This window comes from Girardinichthys multiradiatus, chromosome 3, assembly GCF_021462225.1.
Source record: "Girardinichthys multiradiatus isolate DD_20200921_A chromosome 3, DD_fGirMul_XY1, whole genome shotgun sequence".
Classification (NCBI taxonomy): domain Eukaryota; kingdom Metazoa; phylum Chordata; class Actinopteri; order Cyprinodontiformes; family Goodeidae; genus Girardinichthys; species Girardinichthys multiradiatus.
In genome coordinates, this window is record NC_061796.1 from 18961395 (window position 1) to 18981846 (window position 20452).

Sequence of the window (20452 nt, forward strand, 5' to 3'; positions counted from 1 at the left end):
AATCGCTCTCTGTCAAACCAGGCCCTACCAGATACTAATGACACATGCTCAGCAAGGAATGAATGTGTGTGCATGTGTCTATGTGAGCACGAATTGACCTTAACAGCACACTGAGCTCTCTTCAGGGACTTTTGCTCAAGGTTAGACTCAGGGGAGAATGTGCAATTGACAACACTGTTTGTGACACTGACCCCAGTGCCATCAGGACATTCATCATCCAACTGTCACACACACACAATGCTGACATCCAAAAACACACAAAATAAATCCAGCACAGAGTTTACATGATGAAATGGGAAAAAAAGAAACTAAAGGAGCATTCATGGAAAGAAGAAATAGGGTTTCTTTATTTATGCTGTTTGGAGTTGCAACATTACAAATAAACTTATTGAAAGTTTAAGCTGCTGTCACAATGTTTTTCATCCAGCTGTCCATGATGGTGTAAAGCATCATGGATTATAGGATTTAAGTGGGTCTGTGTGTCCACAAGGGGTAAAATAATAATTAACGAAACTGATCAAAAAGGAGGTCGGGCAGCCACCTATTAGAGCCACTCCAAGTATTTGGCATGAAATATTTGTTTTGCCCTCATCAATTCAGCAGCAGTGGAGAGATGCGAGGTCTCACAGTTGTAATAATCATTCAGTGGAATTTCTGTCCAAACCATTCTGTGGCAGTCTGTCTTAGCTGGAGATCAAATTATGCATGCTGGAATATCACATACTCAGAATGGAGAAGCTGGAGCATTATACACCTAAACTGAAATACAAGACATCAAACACAGATGAATCTAAGATTTTATGAATTTTAAATACAAATTTAGCTCAGTTAAAACAGAGGAGCATGCATTAGGAAAAAACAGTAAACCATTTCCAATTGTTTATAAAATATTAGTTTTTATTTGTTAGCCCAGGGATAAAAAAGACCAATAAAAGCTTAAAACTGAATAGCTGAGGTAGAATTGACTTTTGTTAGGAGGAAAAGAGACAATAATATTGAGTGAAAGTGTGTGTGAAGATATTCTTTCAAGAAATTTCTGCATCCGTAAGTGTGTGTATGAGCACAAATATGGCTCTACATAGTTGAAGTAATAGACTGCGCAACCAGAGAAAGAAAAGTGTGGGTGTGCATGTGTGTGTGTGTGTGTGTGCGCGCGCGCGTGTGTGTGTGCATGTGTGTGTGTGTGTGTTCTTGTACTTGTTGCTGAGCGAGAACCATTTTTTGTATTTTTATCGCAAAGTGAGGACATTTTGACAAAGTGAGGATATTTTCCTGGTCCTCACTTTTTCAAATTCCGTTCTTGGGACAGGGGTTAGGTTTAGGACTAGGGTATGAATTGAGTTATTGTTAGGGTTAGGTATTAACTGGTTAGGGTTAGGGTTAGTGTTAGGGTCAGGGTTAGGCACTAAAAATCAACAAAAATGAATGGAAGTCAATGGAAGTAACCGAAAAGTCCTCATAAAGATAGCAAAACACGGATGTGTGTGTGTGTGTGTGTGTGTGTGTGTGTGCGTGTGTGTGTGTGTGTGTGTGCTCTGTTGTCTCCCTATGAATGAGTGGATGTGGTGGATGACAGGCAGCTGCAGCTGCCTGATAGCTGGGCCGAGCTGCCCAGATATCAGCGCTGACATTTTGGGCTCCACTGCCTACTCAGGGCCCCATGGGAAAGTGATGGCAATTGCGACGGTGGACACATCTCACACCCTCACTCACCAGTCAACCGCGCCCTGAGCCCGTCAATCTGAGCCCTGTGCTTCCTGTGAGACCCGACCTAATCTTAGAGCCGACTGGACCCATCATTCCAGGAAGCTGTGAATGCTGCAAACGACCCACTGTCACCAGTAAAACACACCGCACTGCTCATTATTATCTGGCTTCCAACTCTCCCACCAACCCACCCACCAACCCCCAGCCTCTTTATTCAGTCTCTCATCTTTCTGTCAGACTAAAAACCTCGACCACAGAGAGAAAAACTACAGAGGACAGGGTTTGTGTGTGTTACTGACAGTAAAAAAGTGTGAGCACTACAATGGAAAGCACTGAGGGAAGGGAGGGGTAGGTAAAGAGTGAAAGAGAGAAACAGATAGACAGATACACTCTGGCCCCTCCTTGAGCCTTCTTTTAGGGCACCCCTTGCCCCTCTCTCCCTCCTTTGCCTCCCTCTCTCCTCACCCCCCTCCTCAACCCCCCTCGGGCCCTCTGGTGTTGTTGCTCACTCCATTGTGTCAGCCTTCAGAAGTGCTCAGTTTGAGTGGCAGGCCGTCACAGATCAGTTCCCAGCTAAAGCGGCCCGGCAGGCCAGGGTGACGGGCCAGGAAGGGATCTAAGTGGGGTTTATCAGCGCTTCTTAACGCCTCTCTGGCTCCCTGACACAAAAGAGAGGGGGTATTAAACATCTAAAGCAAACCAAAAGGCGTGAAAGCTCCTTATAGGGCCGCGGGATTGCGGATGTGACTGGAGTCTAAAAATAAAAAAGTAAGAGAGGGAAACACACACAGACACACGACTCAAGGCACTGAGGGAAAACTCAAAATGTTTTTATTCTGTTTAAATGGATAAGTAGGTGGGGCTGAGGGAGGACAATGCAGGACAATGTTTTCCAGCTCACTGTCTGCAAGAGACAAATCCTTGCCTATCCATGAAGCCCATGCTTCAAGTAAGACTAAATGATTGAAATTATTAAAGAAAATAATTCTGTCTTCAACAGAGAATTATTTTATTTCCTACAGAACAATAAAAAAAGAAAACCCAAATGTACCACATCTTTGTCTGATAATTAATTCCTCACACTTTGGATAAGTAGTACAGCTCACATTATTTTCACCTAAAGGTTAACACAGCCTTATAGAGGCACATAGAACTGTAATATTGACATAACACCTGCAATTCCCCAACAAAAGTAATATGATGCTAAGATTTTGGTTAGGGATAATTCCCACATCCAGCTAAAGTAAGACAGATCTACTTAGCCACTGTTTTGAATGGAAATCTGTTCTGCAGGTAGATTTGAGTTGGAAAACATTACAGAACCATAAAACTGCTGACACACTGTTTCACATCTGGTTATGCATACTGCCGTATTAAAAAAAATTGTTATGCATGTTTAAATGTAAGGAAACGAAGGGTATTTGGTGGAACATTATGACCTGCCAAGTCTTAGAAGAATATTTTGAATAGTGCATGCATTTTGGGATCAGGGGTGTGTGTTCACAGTGCCATGATATGGACATCACATTTCTTTGTTGGGGGTGGTCAGTGAGTCTTCATCATTGCAGACAGCAAAGTATTGCAGGAAATTAAGTAATACAATCTTTGGGTCATTACTGACACTTAAATTTCAGTCGCTTTGATTGAGTGGTGCATGTATGCAGCATGTGGGAACTCATGTTTGTTTTCAACATGTCCAAAACAACATCTGTGACAGCTTGGCTTATCTGATTATCCAATTTTGTATGCTTCTCTGTCAAATGTGTAATAAGATGATGCCAAAGCATTTTTTTTTCAGTGGTATGATGTCCTTCTCTGGAACTAAAACGAAAGGTCAGGATATCAAGTAACATCTACCTGGCCTCCATCACAAAATAAGTTGTTATGCAAGTAATATATTTACTACTTCCTAGGCTGTTGTGCTGGCTGTTGTGCTTTTCCACCTACTACTATGGTTTATGCACAGGCAACAATTTTATTAGCCGTTGCACTAGCCCCTTAAGCATCACACCTTAACAAGGCAGTCAAATTAATTTCTGAAAATGAATCATTTTCATAGAAACTTTTGATTAATCATTTTGCCTTTCAGTTATGTGTATCCATGCAAGTTTACAAACCACAGTTTTTGAAACGGGTGTTTTTGGTGTAGTATAAGGGTTGAGCAAATGAGGATGTTTCTGAAATCTTTCACTTGTACATGCCTTCAACCACTTTTCTCTATTGTCTGCATGATAAAATAGAATTTGAAAGTTTTACATTCTATTACAAGGACAAATGTCAAACAAAATTTCTACAATTTAACAATTATTATTTATGAATAGAGAATGTAATTACCAACTTTATTTTTCAATGAAGAAGCTGCAGACCAACCCATTTGTCTGATTTCAGAATGACTTTTCTCACTAAGCCACAGCTGCTCCACTAGTGAATGTCTGTCACGGTAGCTTAAGTCTTTTTTTCTTATTTGTCTCTCTTAGAGATTTCTAAAAAGCATCTTTTTTTTAAAAGTACTTCTGTTTAATGGTTTTTCCACAATTGTTCAGAAATGTATTATGTTGGGAATCTCTATCCAATATTCATAATCAGATTCAAATGTCTATCAAGCTAAAGTGAAGATGCTGTGTAGTCTCTTTTAATATACAGGCATGCACCTTCCCATCAAGGACAGCAAGAGCCTGCTGTGGGTCCCAGGATGACATTTTACAGTTTTCAAAAACTTATTTTAACATCTTGCAGTCTGCTGTTAGGGTTAGCAGTTGTAGGCAGTTGTTTTTTTTCAAGTTTTTTTTTCAGCCATACAGTTAAATGATATGTTTTGAATTATTTTACACTATCCATATGTCCAAACAGCTGGCTTTCTTAGGGTTTCATAACTTTTTCACATTGTATCCTGTACAATTAAATAGAAAGAAGAACTAAAATTCATTCCACTAGAAAGTATGGATTTTTTAATCCTCATTGTAAAATTTTGCTTTGTTCTAAAACCAAAATATTATATATAAAAGTATGTTTTTAAAAACTTGAGCTAGTTTTTGCTTAAACATCAAGTAGATTTTATGGCTCTAGACTCATTTGAAATAGATGAAATGGAGACATCGGGCCCATTGGATTGTAAAGGTTAATGTTGGGGTAATAAGCAGAGAAATGTTTTTAAGTACAGACCGTCTAATAAGAGGGGTCAGCAACTGCATGTACTTTAGTTTGACAAAACAGATTATTATACATAAAGGTTTTTAATAAAATCAGAAAAATAAAGGCTAATTGTGTAAAAGATAACACTATTTGGCCTAAATACCAGTGAAACACCCTATTAGAAAACACTTTAACAGCAGCGGGCTGAAAACTCAAATGCTATATAAATGTTTTTTATATCCACAACCTTATTTCTGCAAGCTATTTATTTTCAACTCATTAGAAAATGTGGAACATTTTAATTTTAACCTAAGTTATGAAAGTAGAAAAGTAATTAAAGTAACAGTTTAATGATATCATGAACCATACACAGAGTCACTGGAGATTGTGCATAAATTACTTCAATTAATCACATGCACACTGATTCAGATGATAACTCTAAATCGGAGTTAGGAATATTCCTCTCTTTATTTTCTGCTCTTTTTCCTCTTTATTTTCTGCTCTTTTTCCTGCTTGTATATGCATGCCTGTCTAGGTGTGTGTGTGTGTGTGTGTGTGTGTGCAAGCTAATTTCTGCTTTGTGTGTTTTGTGAGTGTGTGTGACTGAAAGGGATAAGTTGGGGAAGGTCCAAAGGTCTGGTGCCCCCTGGAGAACGTGCATGGCCAAAGCCACATCTCAGACCCTTCCTCTCATCCCGCCTCCTTCACCCTGCGCTGTCACGGGATATCTCTGAGGGTGACGGTTTCCCTGGCAACTAAAGCCCGGTCAGGAGGCTGCATTGTGTGCTCAGCCGGTGATGCAGAACGGGTTGCTGCAGGTGGGGAACGCTAAGTGATGGTGGGTGGTGCAAAAGGGACAAGAGTGAAAAAAAGAACATGAACATGCTTTTATGTATTACTCGCCATGTTATCTGTTTAATTTTCTCCTTCTTGCTATCAACAATAGACCCTGATTAAAACAGCAACAACAGCCAAATGAAGTTTCATTCGCATACACATGCTGGGTAAAATCAAACTGATGCCAGTGTGTGAATCTCTTTGACATGGCCAAGACATCTACTTGTAGTCTGCTTGTGGCAGCTTTCGATATGGGTGATATGGCTCAACACCCAGGGCGCAATTGTGTGAATGGGGAGCAGGAGCACTAAGGGGAAAAAAAGGTTATCTGTCAGCTGTGCAGGGAACATGTGCTTTATTATTTATTGGTATTTTCAGTCAATAGGGATCGGGCACTCCCTGTGTTGGGTCTAAAATATAAACTTACACTGGGGCTGACAAATGATTTGAGATTCCTGTTCGGCACAAAATAAATGATTTCACTGTTTTTGAAGTAATCTAGATTATGTTTTATCAGCTTCAGTAAAATTAACATTTGTTAAAACACAAAAAAGTGCAAAAAGTCTTTTTGGTGCTTTGTTGCCATTAAGGCAATCTTAAACTAGTCAAAACTAGTCAAACCTGGACTGGTTTATTTTACTTACAAATTTATTTAAACAAAATTTAATTTCAAACCTATTTGGTTTGTCATATATTATTTTAGAACCTAATACTGTATATTGTTCACTGGGCACAGAAGGAGGCACTCACCCGGGTTGGCGAGAACAAAAACCACCTCTGCTTTTACAAATCTGTTTTATTCTGTATTACATAGAGAGTGCAGATGAGTGTCAGGATCACTGATATCATGTTGGAGGGATTGTTTCATTATGCAGTACAGTAACTATTTACCGTCTACACTGAGTCAGTTACAAACACTTACCCCTGCTGCAGTCACAAGTCTCCCCTCAAAGGCGACTCTATCAGGGCGCCCCCTGCTGTCTCTCAGGGTGTACAGGCCCTCCAGGCTGCCAACCTGCCAGTGAGAAAATATAACATGCTGTCAAGTTGTGCCAAACTCTCAGGAGATAAAAAAAAACTGCTTGAGATATAGCTTGGAGCAACATTTGTTTTTTTCACTACTTTTTTGTAAGAATTTGGTGAAATGACATCAAAACATCAGTTTTTGGAAGGAATGCAAGAAAATGTTATTTTTTGTAAAATCATAAATTTGTACTCATCAATACTGATGATGACCATATTCAGCCTTAATCACCCGCATGCACCTTCACACCACCTGATTACACTGCATCCCCTTCAGCCATCTGTCTTGTGTGGGTTTTTCTGAGTGAGGTGGGCTGAAATCAAATAGCGCAGTTTATCTAACCTTATCCCAGGCTTTTCATTCCCAAGCCTTATAAACTCAATCGTATTGAACGCCTGGGAGAGTTAGAACTAACTAAGTGAAATCTACTCGCCAGCAATTGTGTGCCAGGCGCATGTTGTGTGCCTCTGTGCGGATGTGTGTCTGTGTGTGTATGCGTGTGGCGTGCTGATTCTATCTTCCTTCACTTTCATTCTCTCTATTCTCTGTCCCCGAGGTGCATCAGGGCTGAGACTGCCGAGTAAATTGTCCCAAATTGAGTTCCTTCTTGCCAGCAGATACAGGCCACATCCTGACCGTTTAGAACGACCCAGAGAAAGAAGAGGAAAGAGAGAGAGAAAACAATCACAGCACACATCACTCGCTTGAAAAATTTCTATCTAATTTTGTTCCTTGGCTTTCTTTCTATCAACCCTCCCTGCCTCTCCTTCTTCTTCTCCGCAGCAGTGATTTCCCTGCTGCCTTTCTGTGTTCTTCCAGCACATTATTCTTCTGTCTCCCAGTCTTTATATCACTCCCCCTGTGTCTTCTCTTGTCCTTGTCTGCTGCCACAGTCATACATCCGTCTTTCCTCTCTCAGCTTGGCTTTTTCTTTCCTTTGATGCTTGGTCTCCTTACTCTATCTGTTTCTGTCCTTTCTCCTTCAATCCCTGTTACCTTTCTTCTTCTCTCCTACCAACAATAATTCTCCCCCCACTCTCCGCCTTTTTCTCACCTCAGTTTCAATCCCTTCTTTGCCTTCTCATTCCTCTCTCTATGGATGGCTGTACCCGGTGACAAAGTACCATCAGCACAGATGTCCTGGGTGGAGGAGTCTAGTTCTGACAATAATCACACAGCAAGTTTATACCACTGGCAGCCCAGCTGAGCAGAGCCGAACTGAGCACACACGACTCCCCTGATGCCAGCACACTCCATTTAACTCGGCAGGAGGCTGGCTGGGGTGGGAATGAAGCATGAGACAGATATGGGGATGTCTGTGTGTGTGTGTTTTCTGTGGTTGATGGGGGTGGGTGGGTGGCATGGGGGGGTGGGGTGGGGTTTGTACTTGGGGGGTGGGGGGCTTATGTTGGAGCGGTGTCTGAAGACACATATGGAAACAGGATCTGGAAGGATGGTTATAGGTGATGCTCCAGCTGCCGGGGATGAAGGAGTTTGGAGTTATAGATACAGTTTAAGACTAAACAAATTTTGAAAGCAGACACGTCACCACGACTTTGGATTACGCTTCCTTGTCGAAGAAGTTTTGCTTTGTTTATTATTTTTGAAGCAGAAAAGCTCTGAAAAGGTCAGAAACACTCTAAAAACACCAAGGTCTAACAAACTAACACTCCTGCTCGAAATCATGGAGGTTAACAGGTGCTTTGTATTTTCATTAGCATGAATCTTGGTTGTCTTGGTTCTACAGCTAACAGTTCTAATTATGAAACAGTTTCAACATATTTGTTGCATGTCATTCACAGTAATGTATTAGAAGAAACAAGAAAAATCAGGTGGACTGAAATGTCTGAGAGGCCAGCCCAAATGGGTGAAAAGACATGATTGGGTGGACAGCATCTTATGAAACTATTCAAATCCTCTGAAATTTTCACAATTTCTCATATTACAGCAACAAACTTCAGTGTTTTCCATTGGGATTTTACGTGAGAGAACAACATAATGAAGTGCATAATTGTGAAGGGGAAAAATAATGTAGTTTTACTTTTAAAATCTCAAAAGACATGCATTTGTTTTTATATTCCCTTACTCCAATAGGCCCTAAATAAAATCCAGCACAACCAACTGCCTTCAGAAGTCAACGAATTAGTAAATACAGTGTTTAATTTAATCTCAGTATAAATCCAGCTATTCTGTGAAGGCCTGGGAGATTTGCTTGTTTGAAGTTTTCCACAAGCCATATGTGGGGCCACAGCAAACGTGGAGGAAATTGCTATGGTCCGATGAGACCAAACATTTACTTTTTTTCTGCCTACATGCAAAATGCAACGTGTGGTAGAAAACTAACACTGCACATCACCCTGACCACTCCACCTCAACTGGTCCGAGTTGAAAGATGGAGCAGGTTCTTAGTAGTAATTCTTGATGTCTTCAGTGTCTGACATAGTTTCTATTGTAGTGGAATTTTCTTATCAAAGTGTGAGAGAAGTTGACTCACAACAAGAGAAAATCCGGACTTTGTCTTTATAAGTTTTATTCAAAGGCATTAAGCGTTTGAAGACCCTGTCACTGAACTTCGTCAGTGAAGCAGAGCCCCGATCAACATTTACACACAGTATTTATACCAAACATGACAGTGTTATCTCAACTTCAAAGAGTCTGTGTTTTATGGCCCTAGACCCTCCTCGGGTCAGGGGTAACAAAGTTATTTACGAACAGACCCATCTGCTCTTCCTGAGGCATCACCCTAAAGCATGGGTTTTGACCGTTAAACTTCTGATAATGGTTTTACAGACCAACTCCTCTAGGGTAACAAAACACAGAGGTCAAATGGGGAGAGAGGTAAGGGAAGTTTAGAGCATTAAAAATTATTTTCCACAACACTATCAACCCAAGAAGGTTGTTTTGTATGAACACCTTAAGATACCATCACGTGAAGCCATACTTTTTTAATGTGTGCAGTGTCTGTGTTTTCAGTGTCTATATGTATGTTTAGCCACAACATAGTTTAGGGCAAACCTTTCATATCTCGTGACGTCAGGGTTCTCAAATCAAAAACAGTGAGAAACCAAAAAAAACGCTCTTTGGCCAAAATTTGCTTAGTTTTGCGTTACCATTGTGACGTTCATCAATAGTCACATTTACTGCCGCTGACATTCGTGTTAAACTGTAAGAGAAAACAAAGCTTTACTTTTGATTTGATAGTATGGAGTTTGTCCAGGAGTTATTAGGAGTGAGAGTCGATCTTTTCCTTTCATGTGTTTACTTGTTCTGGTCCAGCATCCTTTCCGATAGATAAGGCACAAACAGGCCTCTTTATGCATCAGACAATGGCTAGTCCCATAATCTGTGTCATCGCTAATCATTTATTTTATTTGACAATAATGTCTGTTTTTGAAGTGTTTGTCATTTGTTTAGCAAGATCAGGACAGTCTGTACATATGACAAGAAAAACATAATTGTTTGGTCTTTTGAATACAAGATGATATAAGGGTTTATTGGAATAGGTTTCTTTCCAGGCGTCCACCAGCAATGGAATGACAAATGTACACAAACATGGATGTAAATCAGAACAAAAAATGAAAAAAGAAGAAGAATGAAGTGAGATATCTGTACTCAACCCTTGGAAACACTTTGAACACTGGGAAAATTCGGTCAATGGCCTACAATAAAGTGGAAAGGGAGGATTTTTTTTATATGACAATGAATATGCATGATGCACACACATATTTTTAGACAATTCAATTATAAAAATTAGTGAGCAATTTCAAACAAACCACAAACAAACACATGCACACACATATATAAACAGTATATATATAGTTGCACCGTGCCACAGCAGGTTCACAGCAGAACAATATGAGGCCAATCAGGAGACCATTGGTGTGGTTCTCCCTTTGCTAATGAAAGCACTTTAAAAAGGTAATCTAATTCACCAGCTGCAATTAAGGCTGGGAGCGCCTTGTCACTATCAATTAGCCACTCTTTCACTCATGTTCTCCAGCGCGGACGCTGAGCTTGCCTGACACACAGTACTGTTGGACAAATACACCCTATCTGCTAGCCACTAATCATGGGAACACCAATCATGAAAGTGTTCAAACACACACAAACACACCTTCGCACACACACGTGTTCCATGTTTCAACTGTTCCACGATGAACTAGGTAAGCTTGGCTTGATTTGGATATTCTTCTTGGCCGGACCACATAGACTGCTAATGTAGGGGGGAATTTGGATATCAGCATGACTAGAAATTCAAATTATAACCTTACAAACTTATCTGACACATGGAAAATGTTTTTATTCATATCAAATATTATCCACTACAAAAATTGGTGACATGACTCCCAGTTATTTCCTTGGACAGAATTAGAAATCAAGGATTTAAATTTTCATGTGCTTTCCGAGTTGTACTCGCCACTCAACACTTTTACACTGAAGTAACCTACACCTATTCACACTCATACAGCTAGGTGTATCATAGATTTTAGGGCAGTCATCAACCTGGGATTTTGTATCTCACCCAAAGTTGGAAGACCCAACCTTAGATTCATCTACACATTCAAAGCTCCAACCAGGTATAATTTCCCACACTGGGGCTATTCAACAGCTTATTCCCAAATTGTCAGTTTGCTTGATTAAATGTTTCCAGCACAGGCATAATTATGGGCTGATGGTCGTCCATAAAAATGCTTGATATGGTGATATTGACATATGTTTGTAATGGATGACCTACAGCAGACCTACCCCAAATTATTAAAACTCCTGGCAGATTAACATTTAAAGTTATCTGTTAATTTGATGAGTTACAAAGAAATAATTTTGTGTGGTCACCAACCGCAGATTAACAATGGTCCAGCAAATGGAGGGCCAAATTTATATTTCCTAAATGGAAAATTTTAGGTAGAAACACAAACAATTTTGTGATTTTTAGCCATATGTTGCTGCTTAGTTTTGAATAAGTAAGTAGCGCAGCCAACATCCAGACCCGTTCTTTAAACTTGACCAAATACAGCAAGGGCTTTCAAAGAAAGTTCTCCTTTTTGTTGCTGGGAATAGAGCCTTTTTGTTGTCTGAGATCCTCTTTTGGACCTACAATAATTTTTTTTCATATATAGCTTCTTTACTTTATTGCTTAGCAAGTAAAAAGAAAATAATTGCTAATAAAACTTTTGTATTTTTAATTGAAAAAAATAATGATGGGCTCTCAATACTTTCAACTTGGCAGCTCTGGACCATGGTGAAAAATGTTTAAGAGTGCTTTTATATGTAAATAAAGTGTATTGTATTTGAGATTTAAGGATTGTCCCTAACTGTGCATATTTTCGTTGTCCGATGAGCTAACCCCTCCCTCCTACTTCCCTATGTCTAAAGGGATTGCTCAAACCAGCTCTCCATCCGATGGGTCCGGACTTCTCCAAACCTGAAAGATCTAACTAAGCAGGTTTAATGAAAGTTCTGTTTAAGCTGGTGTCGGGAAATGACTCGCCTAGCCTCTGACAGCCTTCATACACAAGTCTCGCCCTTCTTCAACTGTTGGTCTGAACGACTGAGTAGCCTATCACAGTCATCCACACTTTCAACAGTCACTTTTGTTCATGGCTGCTCATTCCCTAATTTTACAACTGGCTCTTGGTATATGGGCTAGGTTGTGCTGGGCCAGTCTCAAGGTTGGGGTCCGGCAGGATGTCTTCCCATCTTCCCCACCTTGTATTGGTTGCTTTTGTGCTTTCCACCGTTCCTTTTCTGAGATACTTGTGGAACTGGCATTTCTTGAGATTCAGTTTCAAACCTGCTGCTGTGATTCTCTCCACCACTGTTTGGAATCTGTCTAGGTGCTCCTCTTCGGTGTCGTCTGCAATGAAAACATCATCTATGTACACTGTTGCTCCTAGGTCACCCAAAACGTCCATTACAGCTGACTGGAACACATTAGAGAAGTTCTTGTACCCCTGAAGTAACCTTTGCCACACATAACTCTTGCCTTTGTGTGTAAATGCTGTCTTGTCTTGTGATTGCTTTGCGAGTCTGAGGGAGAAAAATCCATTTGCTAGGTCAATGCAGGATTTATATTTCTTGACTCTTAGCGTCTTCAATGCTCCTTGGGGATTCATTAGGCTGGCTCGGTTTGCTATGGTTCTTCGATTGAGGGCCTTGAAGTTGATTGCTGGCCTCCAACCTCCTCCTGCTGACTCTGGTTTCTTTACCGCTTGAATGGGACTGTTAGTGATGGGATTTAGCTCTTCTCTGATGATTCCTAGAACGCTTAATTCTTTTACTATTTTATCCATTTCTTCAACGGCACCTGGGTTCAGGGGGTACTGTCGAACAGGTGGATGCACTCCCCCTTCTATGAGGTGCACATACTTCGGTCCCAAGTCTCCACAGTCGTTCTTGAACCGGGCCACATTAGCTGAGGTGATGATCTTCCGTAACCTCTCTTTCCCAGTTGGGGAGAAGTCGCTTTCTTTCAGCTTCTGTTCAGTTACTTCTGGCACATCTACTGCTTTGTACCACTCTTGAGCCCCGGTTCCACTCTGAGTCGATTCTACTTTTACTAACCTTGACCGTAGCTGGCTCAGCCTTTGAGATAGAGAGCGGTGCTCTCCCCATGGTTTGTTGAGTTCTTTCAAGTCTGTGACGGTGATTAGGTTGTATGGACCCTTCACCTAAATTATTCCTTGCCAAGTTCCATACGGCATCTCTTCTACGGTCCCGTTGGCAAATTGGACCTTAAGGTATCCCGTTGTCTTTAGGCCTCTGCGAGTCATGGATACCTCAGCCCTGGTGTCCACTAGATAGGGTTCTCCTCCCACCTTTGTGTAGATTTCGGCCCCCCTCCAGTAGGCATTTTCCAGGGTGACTCGCGGCCGTGTCATCATTACTTGGCTGGCCCCCCGGTCCCTGATCTGCGGGACTCGAAGAGGGCCTTCTTTCTTTTCTTCAGAGGACAGTTTGTCGTACTTCTCCCTAGGGACAAATGTGCTTTTCTTTTGTGGGCCTTGCGATGCTGGTGGTCCGTAAAATTTTCTTTGCGGTTCTTCTCTTCTCTGAAGTGGCGGCCTGTTAGGGGGGTTGGCTGGAGCTTTCACACTGGCCTTAGTTGGTGGTTTGGCCCCTTGTCCTGTCTCTTTCTTTCTTCTTTCTTCATAAAACTGCTGCTCCAGATCATAAGAAATTACTGCTTGATCCATCTGTGGAACTGTTGTACCCAGCATCGGAATTTTGGCAAATGCAATCTTTCCTCTAATCCCTTTGGTTACTTCTCGGAGGGCCTTCACATATCTAGCTGGTGAGATTGTTTGCTTAAGCACATGCCACACTGGTGCAAGGCGCTGACCTCCATCCATGCGCAGTCTAGCTCTCCTGATCTGGGAGTCTTCATCATCCATGTCTTCCAACACCAACCTCTCATAATGACTTTGAGCTGTTCCTTTTTTGTCTAAGGGATGTGCTGTTATATGGCTCAGCCACAATTTTTTAGCTTCGTCACTTTCAGTAGCATTGGTAATCATCGGCCACACATCTTTGATGTAATCTTCACTACTTTCGTCTGATCTTTTCTCTCTAACTAAGGTCTTGATCTTTTTGTACTCACGAAAAACATCAGCTTCAGTGCTGGACGCTGTGGGTTGTTCAGACATTTTCCCTAAGGGCTTGCTCGTGGAGCGTGGTGCTGACGGCAGTGGAGGTTCTTCCTCTTCTTCCTCGGCTGATAGCTCATCAACCTGTCGCTCGATCTCTTGTGCATACTTGTATGCGGCTTTCTTTAGTCTTCTTAACATCACATCATGCACAACTCCTACATAAACGGTTCTGAACTTACTGGACAGGGGCTGATAAGTTGCTAGGGTGTGGTAGGATTGCATCATTAGGATGTTGGCCCATTCCCCAACTGTTGCTTTTACCCTGAGTACGACTTTGTCTTCCAGGCGGTCAGCCCATACAGCCGGGATATGGTAGTCTCTCTGTCCAGCTTCTGGTATGTACGCTCGACGGCCATCATTCGCTTGAACCGACCCCCATGTCAGGTCTCTAGCCATTCTTTCTGATACCTGGTAGATGTCAAACACTTCCACTGCTTTCTTTTCTCCTTTTCTCTGTCCTACTTTGAGCGGCTTGTGAGGGGTTTCCGGCTGCACTGGGATTGAAAACAGGCTTTCGCTGTCATCACTTTCTGCCCCAGAGGTCTCATGTTCTGATGGTCAGTGAGGGATCTGTCAGCAGATTCTTGACTACATGGTGTGTTGTTGCAACGGCTACTTTTTCTGCCGACTCCCATGGCAGGTCATGTGATCTCAGTCCGTCTAGGCATATTGCTACCCTTCTCAGGCCGTGGTTGATGGCAGCATTCAGTCCTTCTTCCAGGGCTCCCCACATTTTCTCTCTGTACTCTTTCGTCTTCTCCCTTCTTGTAAGCGACAATGGGAGAGTGGATAATAAGTGAGGTCGGCCCCACTAGTCAGATGCACTTTCCTTGGTTTATTCTGGCTCACTTTTCTTCTCAGCTCTCGAACATCTTTTTTGTAATCTTCCCCTGCCTGGGCTCTTAACCTTTTCCTGAATTTGGTATTGTGGATCTTGAAGTTGTCATTTGTGAAAACTAACAATCCATCTCCCTCTATGTCCCAGGGGTCTCCGAAAACTTGGTACAGTCGAGTCCCCGTTTTGCAGGGAAATTCATCTTGCATCTGTGGGCATCGGGTCTAGGACTTTCCTCATCATGACTCCGTCTGACTTCTGACTAACCTTTCTTGGCTCTTTTCCTTCAAAATCTGTCTTTCCTGGCATTCTGAGTTGATTACTGGCACTGTTTTCTTTGGCTTCTTGTTCAAATTGGAAGGTAAGGTCTCTTACTTTACTTTGTAAGTTGGTATCTCTGAGTCAGCTCTGTGGTCTTTTCTATGATCCGGTCTGCCATACTCATTACACTCCTCAAGCAAACTCTCTTTGTCGTCATCTTGGATGGCTCGGAGCTTTTCTTTGAACTGGGTCATCTTTCTGGTCTCTATTTCATACTCTTTCAACCTCGCCGTGTCTCTAGTGTTGGGGTTTGTGAGGTACCCGTTCAGTCCAGATTCACTGGAAACCATCTTTACGATCTGGTCATATTTTTCGGATGGACTGTGCAGTAACACCAGTTTCCCCAGTCCCCAAAGTTCAAGGAACCCTGTCTACCATCGTAACCATCGACTAATGTCTTCCTTCCTCTGGACTGCTCAGGGGGCATGGTATCACGACCAGTCTAAATCCATGTTTTATCTCTGAACAATAGTATGCATCATCTCTTTGGAGGTGGTATGCTAGCTGACTCTCTAGTTCTTCTTTTGATTGCTCTTTGTTGAAACTGAAGAACGTTTTCTTTACCAATGAAGCCCATGTTGAATATCCGTCCCCACCTAACAGCAACTTGGTAGGTAAGCGGTGTAGCTCTAACGGTGTTGATGTCGGTTGTTCTGTTGACGGGAGTGGTCCTTCAGCTCCCCGCTCCGTCCATTCCTGCGTGTCACTCTCTTCGTCGATCGCTATGTCTTTGTCGTCTCGAGTTGTCCGTCTCCAAAGCCTCTCGAGGATCCTTCGAGTAGGGATGGATTAAGACTATTTGGCTACTAGCTTTACTGTCTGGGACTGGTTTGTCTACCCTCAATAAAGCCCTATCCTCACCTACACGCTATGCAGTTACTGCGAGGGTTGTGACTGACGGCCTTATCAGTCACAGACAACCTTACTCCCTTTCAGGCTGTTGCTCCGGGGTACTCAGGCAGAGACGTCCTTCTGCTGAGCATCCTTCTTCTGGGGCCTCTTTATCTCTGTCAGTGTCCCTGTTCAGGCGCCACCTTTCATTGTCCGGTGAGCTAACCCCTCCCTCCTACTTCCCTATGTCTAAAGGGATTGCTCAAACCAGCTCTCCATCCAACGGGTCCGGACTTCCCCAAACCTGAAAGGTCTTACCAAGCAGGTTTAATGAAAGTTCTGTTTAAGCTGGTGTCGGGAAATGACTCGCCTAGCCTCTGACAGCCTTCATACACAAGTCTCGCCCTTCTTCAACTGTTGGTTTGAACGACTGAGTAGCCTATCACAGTCATCCACACTTTCAACAGTCACTTTTGTTCACAGCTGCTCATTCCCTAATTTTACAACTGGCTCTTGGTATATGGGCTAGGTTGATTTTAGTGGCTCGGCACGAGCCCCAAGGGCACTGTTTTAACAAACTTGGCTAAGGGAACCTATAAAAACCTCCTAAAATATCTTGGAACCAAGCAACAAAACTTTTTACCACCAATGAAAAACCAAAAAATACGGTGACTCAAATAATTGAATGTCTACGATTTAACTAGAATTTTATATACTTTCTTTAATTAGTAACGTTTTTGCAGGGGTCAGTAACAGCTTAAATTCAGCAACCCAAAATAATTTCAATAATAGAAATGAATCAATCAACTCAACCTGTCTTTCCCTGATGCTGAAACTAGTGAGTTTGGAGAGGCTTTGAAGACGGAAGCTCATCCATGCACCTAATGGAGAAGATTCTTCTGGTAACGACGAGTGGTTTCTTGAAGGGAATACGACTTAATCTTCAGTTTTCTTCCCTTTAAGTGGTAGGCACTGATGCTCCAGGCTTCGATGGTTATACAGGATCTTTGTTGTTATATGTCTTCGAAGACAGTAGTTTCCAGAGGCTGAAGAGTTGAAGGAAACCCGGAGACATAAATGAGGTTGATTCAGGACTTCCAGAAGCCTGCAACTTAGAGCAATCAGCTGTTCACCGATCAAGTTCACTTCTGTTGTCTGGATAAAAAGGCTTTAGATGAAATCACATTCTTAATTTTGAGGCACAGTCCTTTCTGGACCCACGGGTTGATCCTCTTTTTTAATGCAGTCGATCAGTTTGGCTGTGTCTCTGTTCCTTTTCCATCTAAGCTTCTTTTCTCTGTCCGATCTTGTTCGCTGGTCTTCTGCGAGGAAACAACCCCGTTCCCTCCTTCAGCATTGCTTTTATGGTGCTTGATGCTTTCACCAGTCAGCCTCTTATTAGGCTTCTCAGTTATTGCGCAACCTATTCAGCTCAACTTCTTGATTATTGCTCAATACTTTAGTCATGGTCATCGTGACCTACTGATTCAGTTTCTCAGCCTTGGAGATGCCGATAATAGCCACGAAGGTGGTCTGTAGTCGCATCCTCCCTTCCTCCCGTTAGCCTTGAAAAGGTTCGCTGTCAGCATATAGCTGGCTCTCGTCACTCCCAGTCATCCTACAGTTCTTTCCCTAATCTGCTCAGTTTTAAACTTTACACAGTATTACACATTCCATTCTTCAGCTTTCAGCATTTACTTTAAAACACAGTTGCAAAACCATCACTTCATTCTTTTTATTCATGCTTCACAAATGATTAACGTTATATCTCTTTCATATATAGCTGATTGAGAATGTCAAACCTTAATGTTTTTTTTACTCTAATTCTCAGTTCTTACCCACATTTAAATCATACATATTTAACTTGTTAATCAAAGGTTACTAATTTCATTTAATACATGTGAAAGAAGGTAAAATCATCATACATCATTGGATATTTGTTGTTTATACTTCTGCAAAAGATAAGACAGATAATATGTGGCTCCACACAGGCCTCTCCAGTCTCTCAGCTCCAGAATATGAGAACATGCTTGTTTCACTCCCTACTGCTTCAACTGTGTGTTTTAATAATTATTGCATGGATTACACATAAGGATATTTATTGTAACTTTTATGGAGTTAACTGTGAGCAGTTACTAAATGTTGCATGGATTACATGGAAAGATCTCACCTTATTTTGACAATATGTACATGCAGTAGTGCAGTAGGCAGCTACGTTTTACATTCGTATATATGCAATTGAATGTTCACACACTGCAGAAAAAGCATCACAAATCACAGATTTTTGCAGCTGCAAATCATCAATTTTTCAGTCACTTTATTTCATTAAATAAAAAGGTGGATTTATAAGTACAAAATGTTTTTACCCAAATTATGGACCTTCAGTCTTTATCCTTGTGCCTGGTGATGTTGTGCGGAGCTGTGCTGCAGAGTCCTGCACACCTGCTTCTAATCAGGCTCGTCAGGGAAGCTAAAAAGGAGCTGGTTGCCGATTCAACGACTGTCAACCTTGGTGATACCTCTATCCATCAGTACTCAATGCTTCTTTGTTGCTTTGCAGCAACTAACCCTTCCCTGTGCCCCTTGTTTAAGGTTACCTCCTTGTTTGCTTCCTGGATATTCTGCTCAGTGCTGAATTACATTATCACCTGGCCCAGACCAAGCTGCACAATAACCCAACAGTTCTCAGCCCCCACAAGCAGCAATTCCTAGGTGTCTCTTCAGCTCAGCTACAGCTAATCTGTCCGCCCTCCAACAAACTTCTCACTACCTGCACACCGCAAAGGCCAACCCCGTGGACCCGGTTATTTCCCTCCTGATTTGGATTACACTTTGGAGAATAGTAAGATCTTTCCCTTTTCTTTAAGACTACCCACTGTTGGCAAAAATTCATCTCACCTGTCTTCCCCTGCTTCCTACCAACGATTCCATCTTAAGAACTCCAGGAACCTTCCCTGGATCAAGTCTCTTAAAGTCTTGTGTTAATTTCTGCATGTGCGTTCAAAAACTGCCTAGTACTATGACGCATAGCTCAGGGTTCTGCAGCCTTTAGAATCCAAAGAGCAGATTTTCCCTCAGTCCAGTTAAATAAAACTCCTTTAGAGCCACTTGTAATTTTTTTTAACATCTTCTAATCTACTATAGGAAATCTGTCATTGTTAAAGAACCACCAATTAATTTGTATTGGGTTTTAATATAAAAAATGCAAAACCAGGATGGATACATTTGTTTCTGTGCAATGTTGTTTGTGGAAATGATGTAAAAAAAAAAAAAGTTGTTTTCAACAAAAAATATATTACGGGTACTTTAGTGTTTTGTTGTGGAAATTCAATGTAATTATTCCATGAAAAATGGCTAAAACCTGAATGTGTTATTGGATCTATTTAAAAACATTTGGTGGTTCTTTTCATTTTTAGCCAACACTAATTTGCCCTTGGACGGTCCAAGGAGCCACTGGCGACTCCAAAGTCGCAGTTTGAAGACCCCTGTCCTAGCTCCTTGTAAAAATCATTCCAATAAGCACACCAGTGTCTCATTAGACTTTTTCATTTAGCCTCCACTGGAGCTGAATAGCACCCTGTTGTTGACATCCACAAAACAGGAAAGAAAAACAGAACTGAAGGACAGAATTGATAGAGCAAGCATAAAGTATAACAAAAACAAACACAGACATCCAGAGTCATTGAGGCAGTGTTTGAAAGCTGTTTGAGATGGTCTACCCTATGGAGAAAACAGCAGCATGTGTGTCTGCTCACAGCCCCACAGGGGCTGAGGATCCACAGGCTCAGATATAGAAAAGCAGGAAACAGAGAGAAGGGGGCCGGATGATGGAGGGCTATGCTAGGGGTTAAATGGGGTGAGCCGTTAAGCCTTGTTAGTTACAGTATTGGCAGGAAATGCAGCCATGGAAAAGGACTGTGTCCTGAGTTTAACAGTCCATTTTAAAGTGAAAAAGTACAAAGTTTGAGTTTTAAGAATCCTTAAGTGAACTATAAAAAAGCCATAGTTTTAGCCTGAGCTGCAGAAGATGGTGTTTAGTCTAATTTTACAGAAGAAGATACATTATTTTCCAAATCTGTATTTGGTTAATTGGTTATAAGTTATCTGGCACAGTGCCTT

The 20452-nt window shown here is 41.7% G+C and overlaps 1 protein-coding gene across 1 annotated transcript in view; it reads right to left on the minus strand.

Annotated features, from left to right (window-relative positions):
- The window catches only part of LOC124865699 (furin-like protease kpc-1), a 312042-nt gene that overhangs the window by 285307 nt on the left and 6283 nt on the right, over positions 1-20452 (minus strand). The window contains exon 3 of the mRNA XM_047361035.1: positions 6599-6691. Within this exon, the coding sequence (XP_047216991.1) occupies positions 6599-6691 (93 nt within the window). The remainder of the gene's footprint in view (positions 1-6598; positions 6692-20452) is intronic.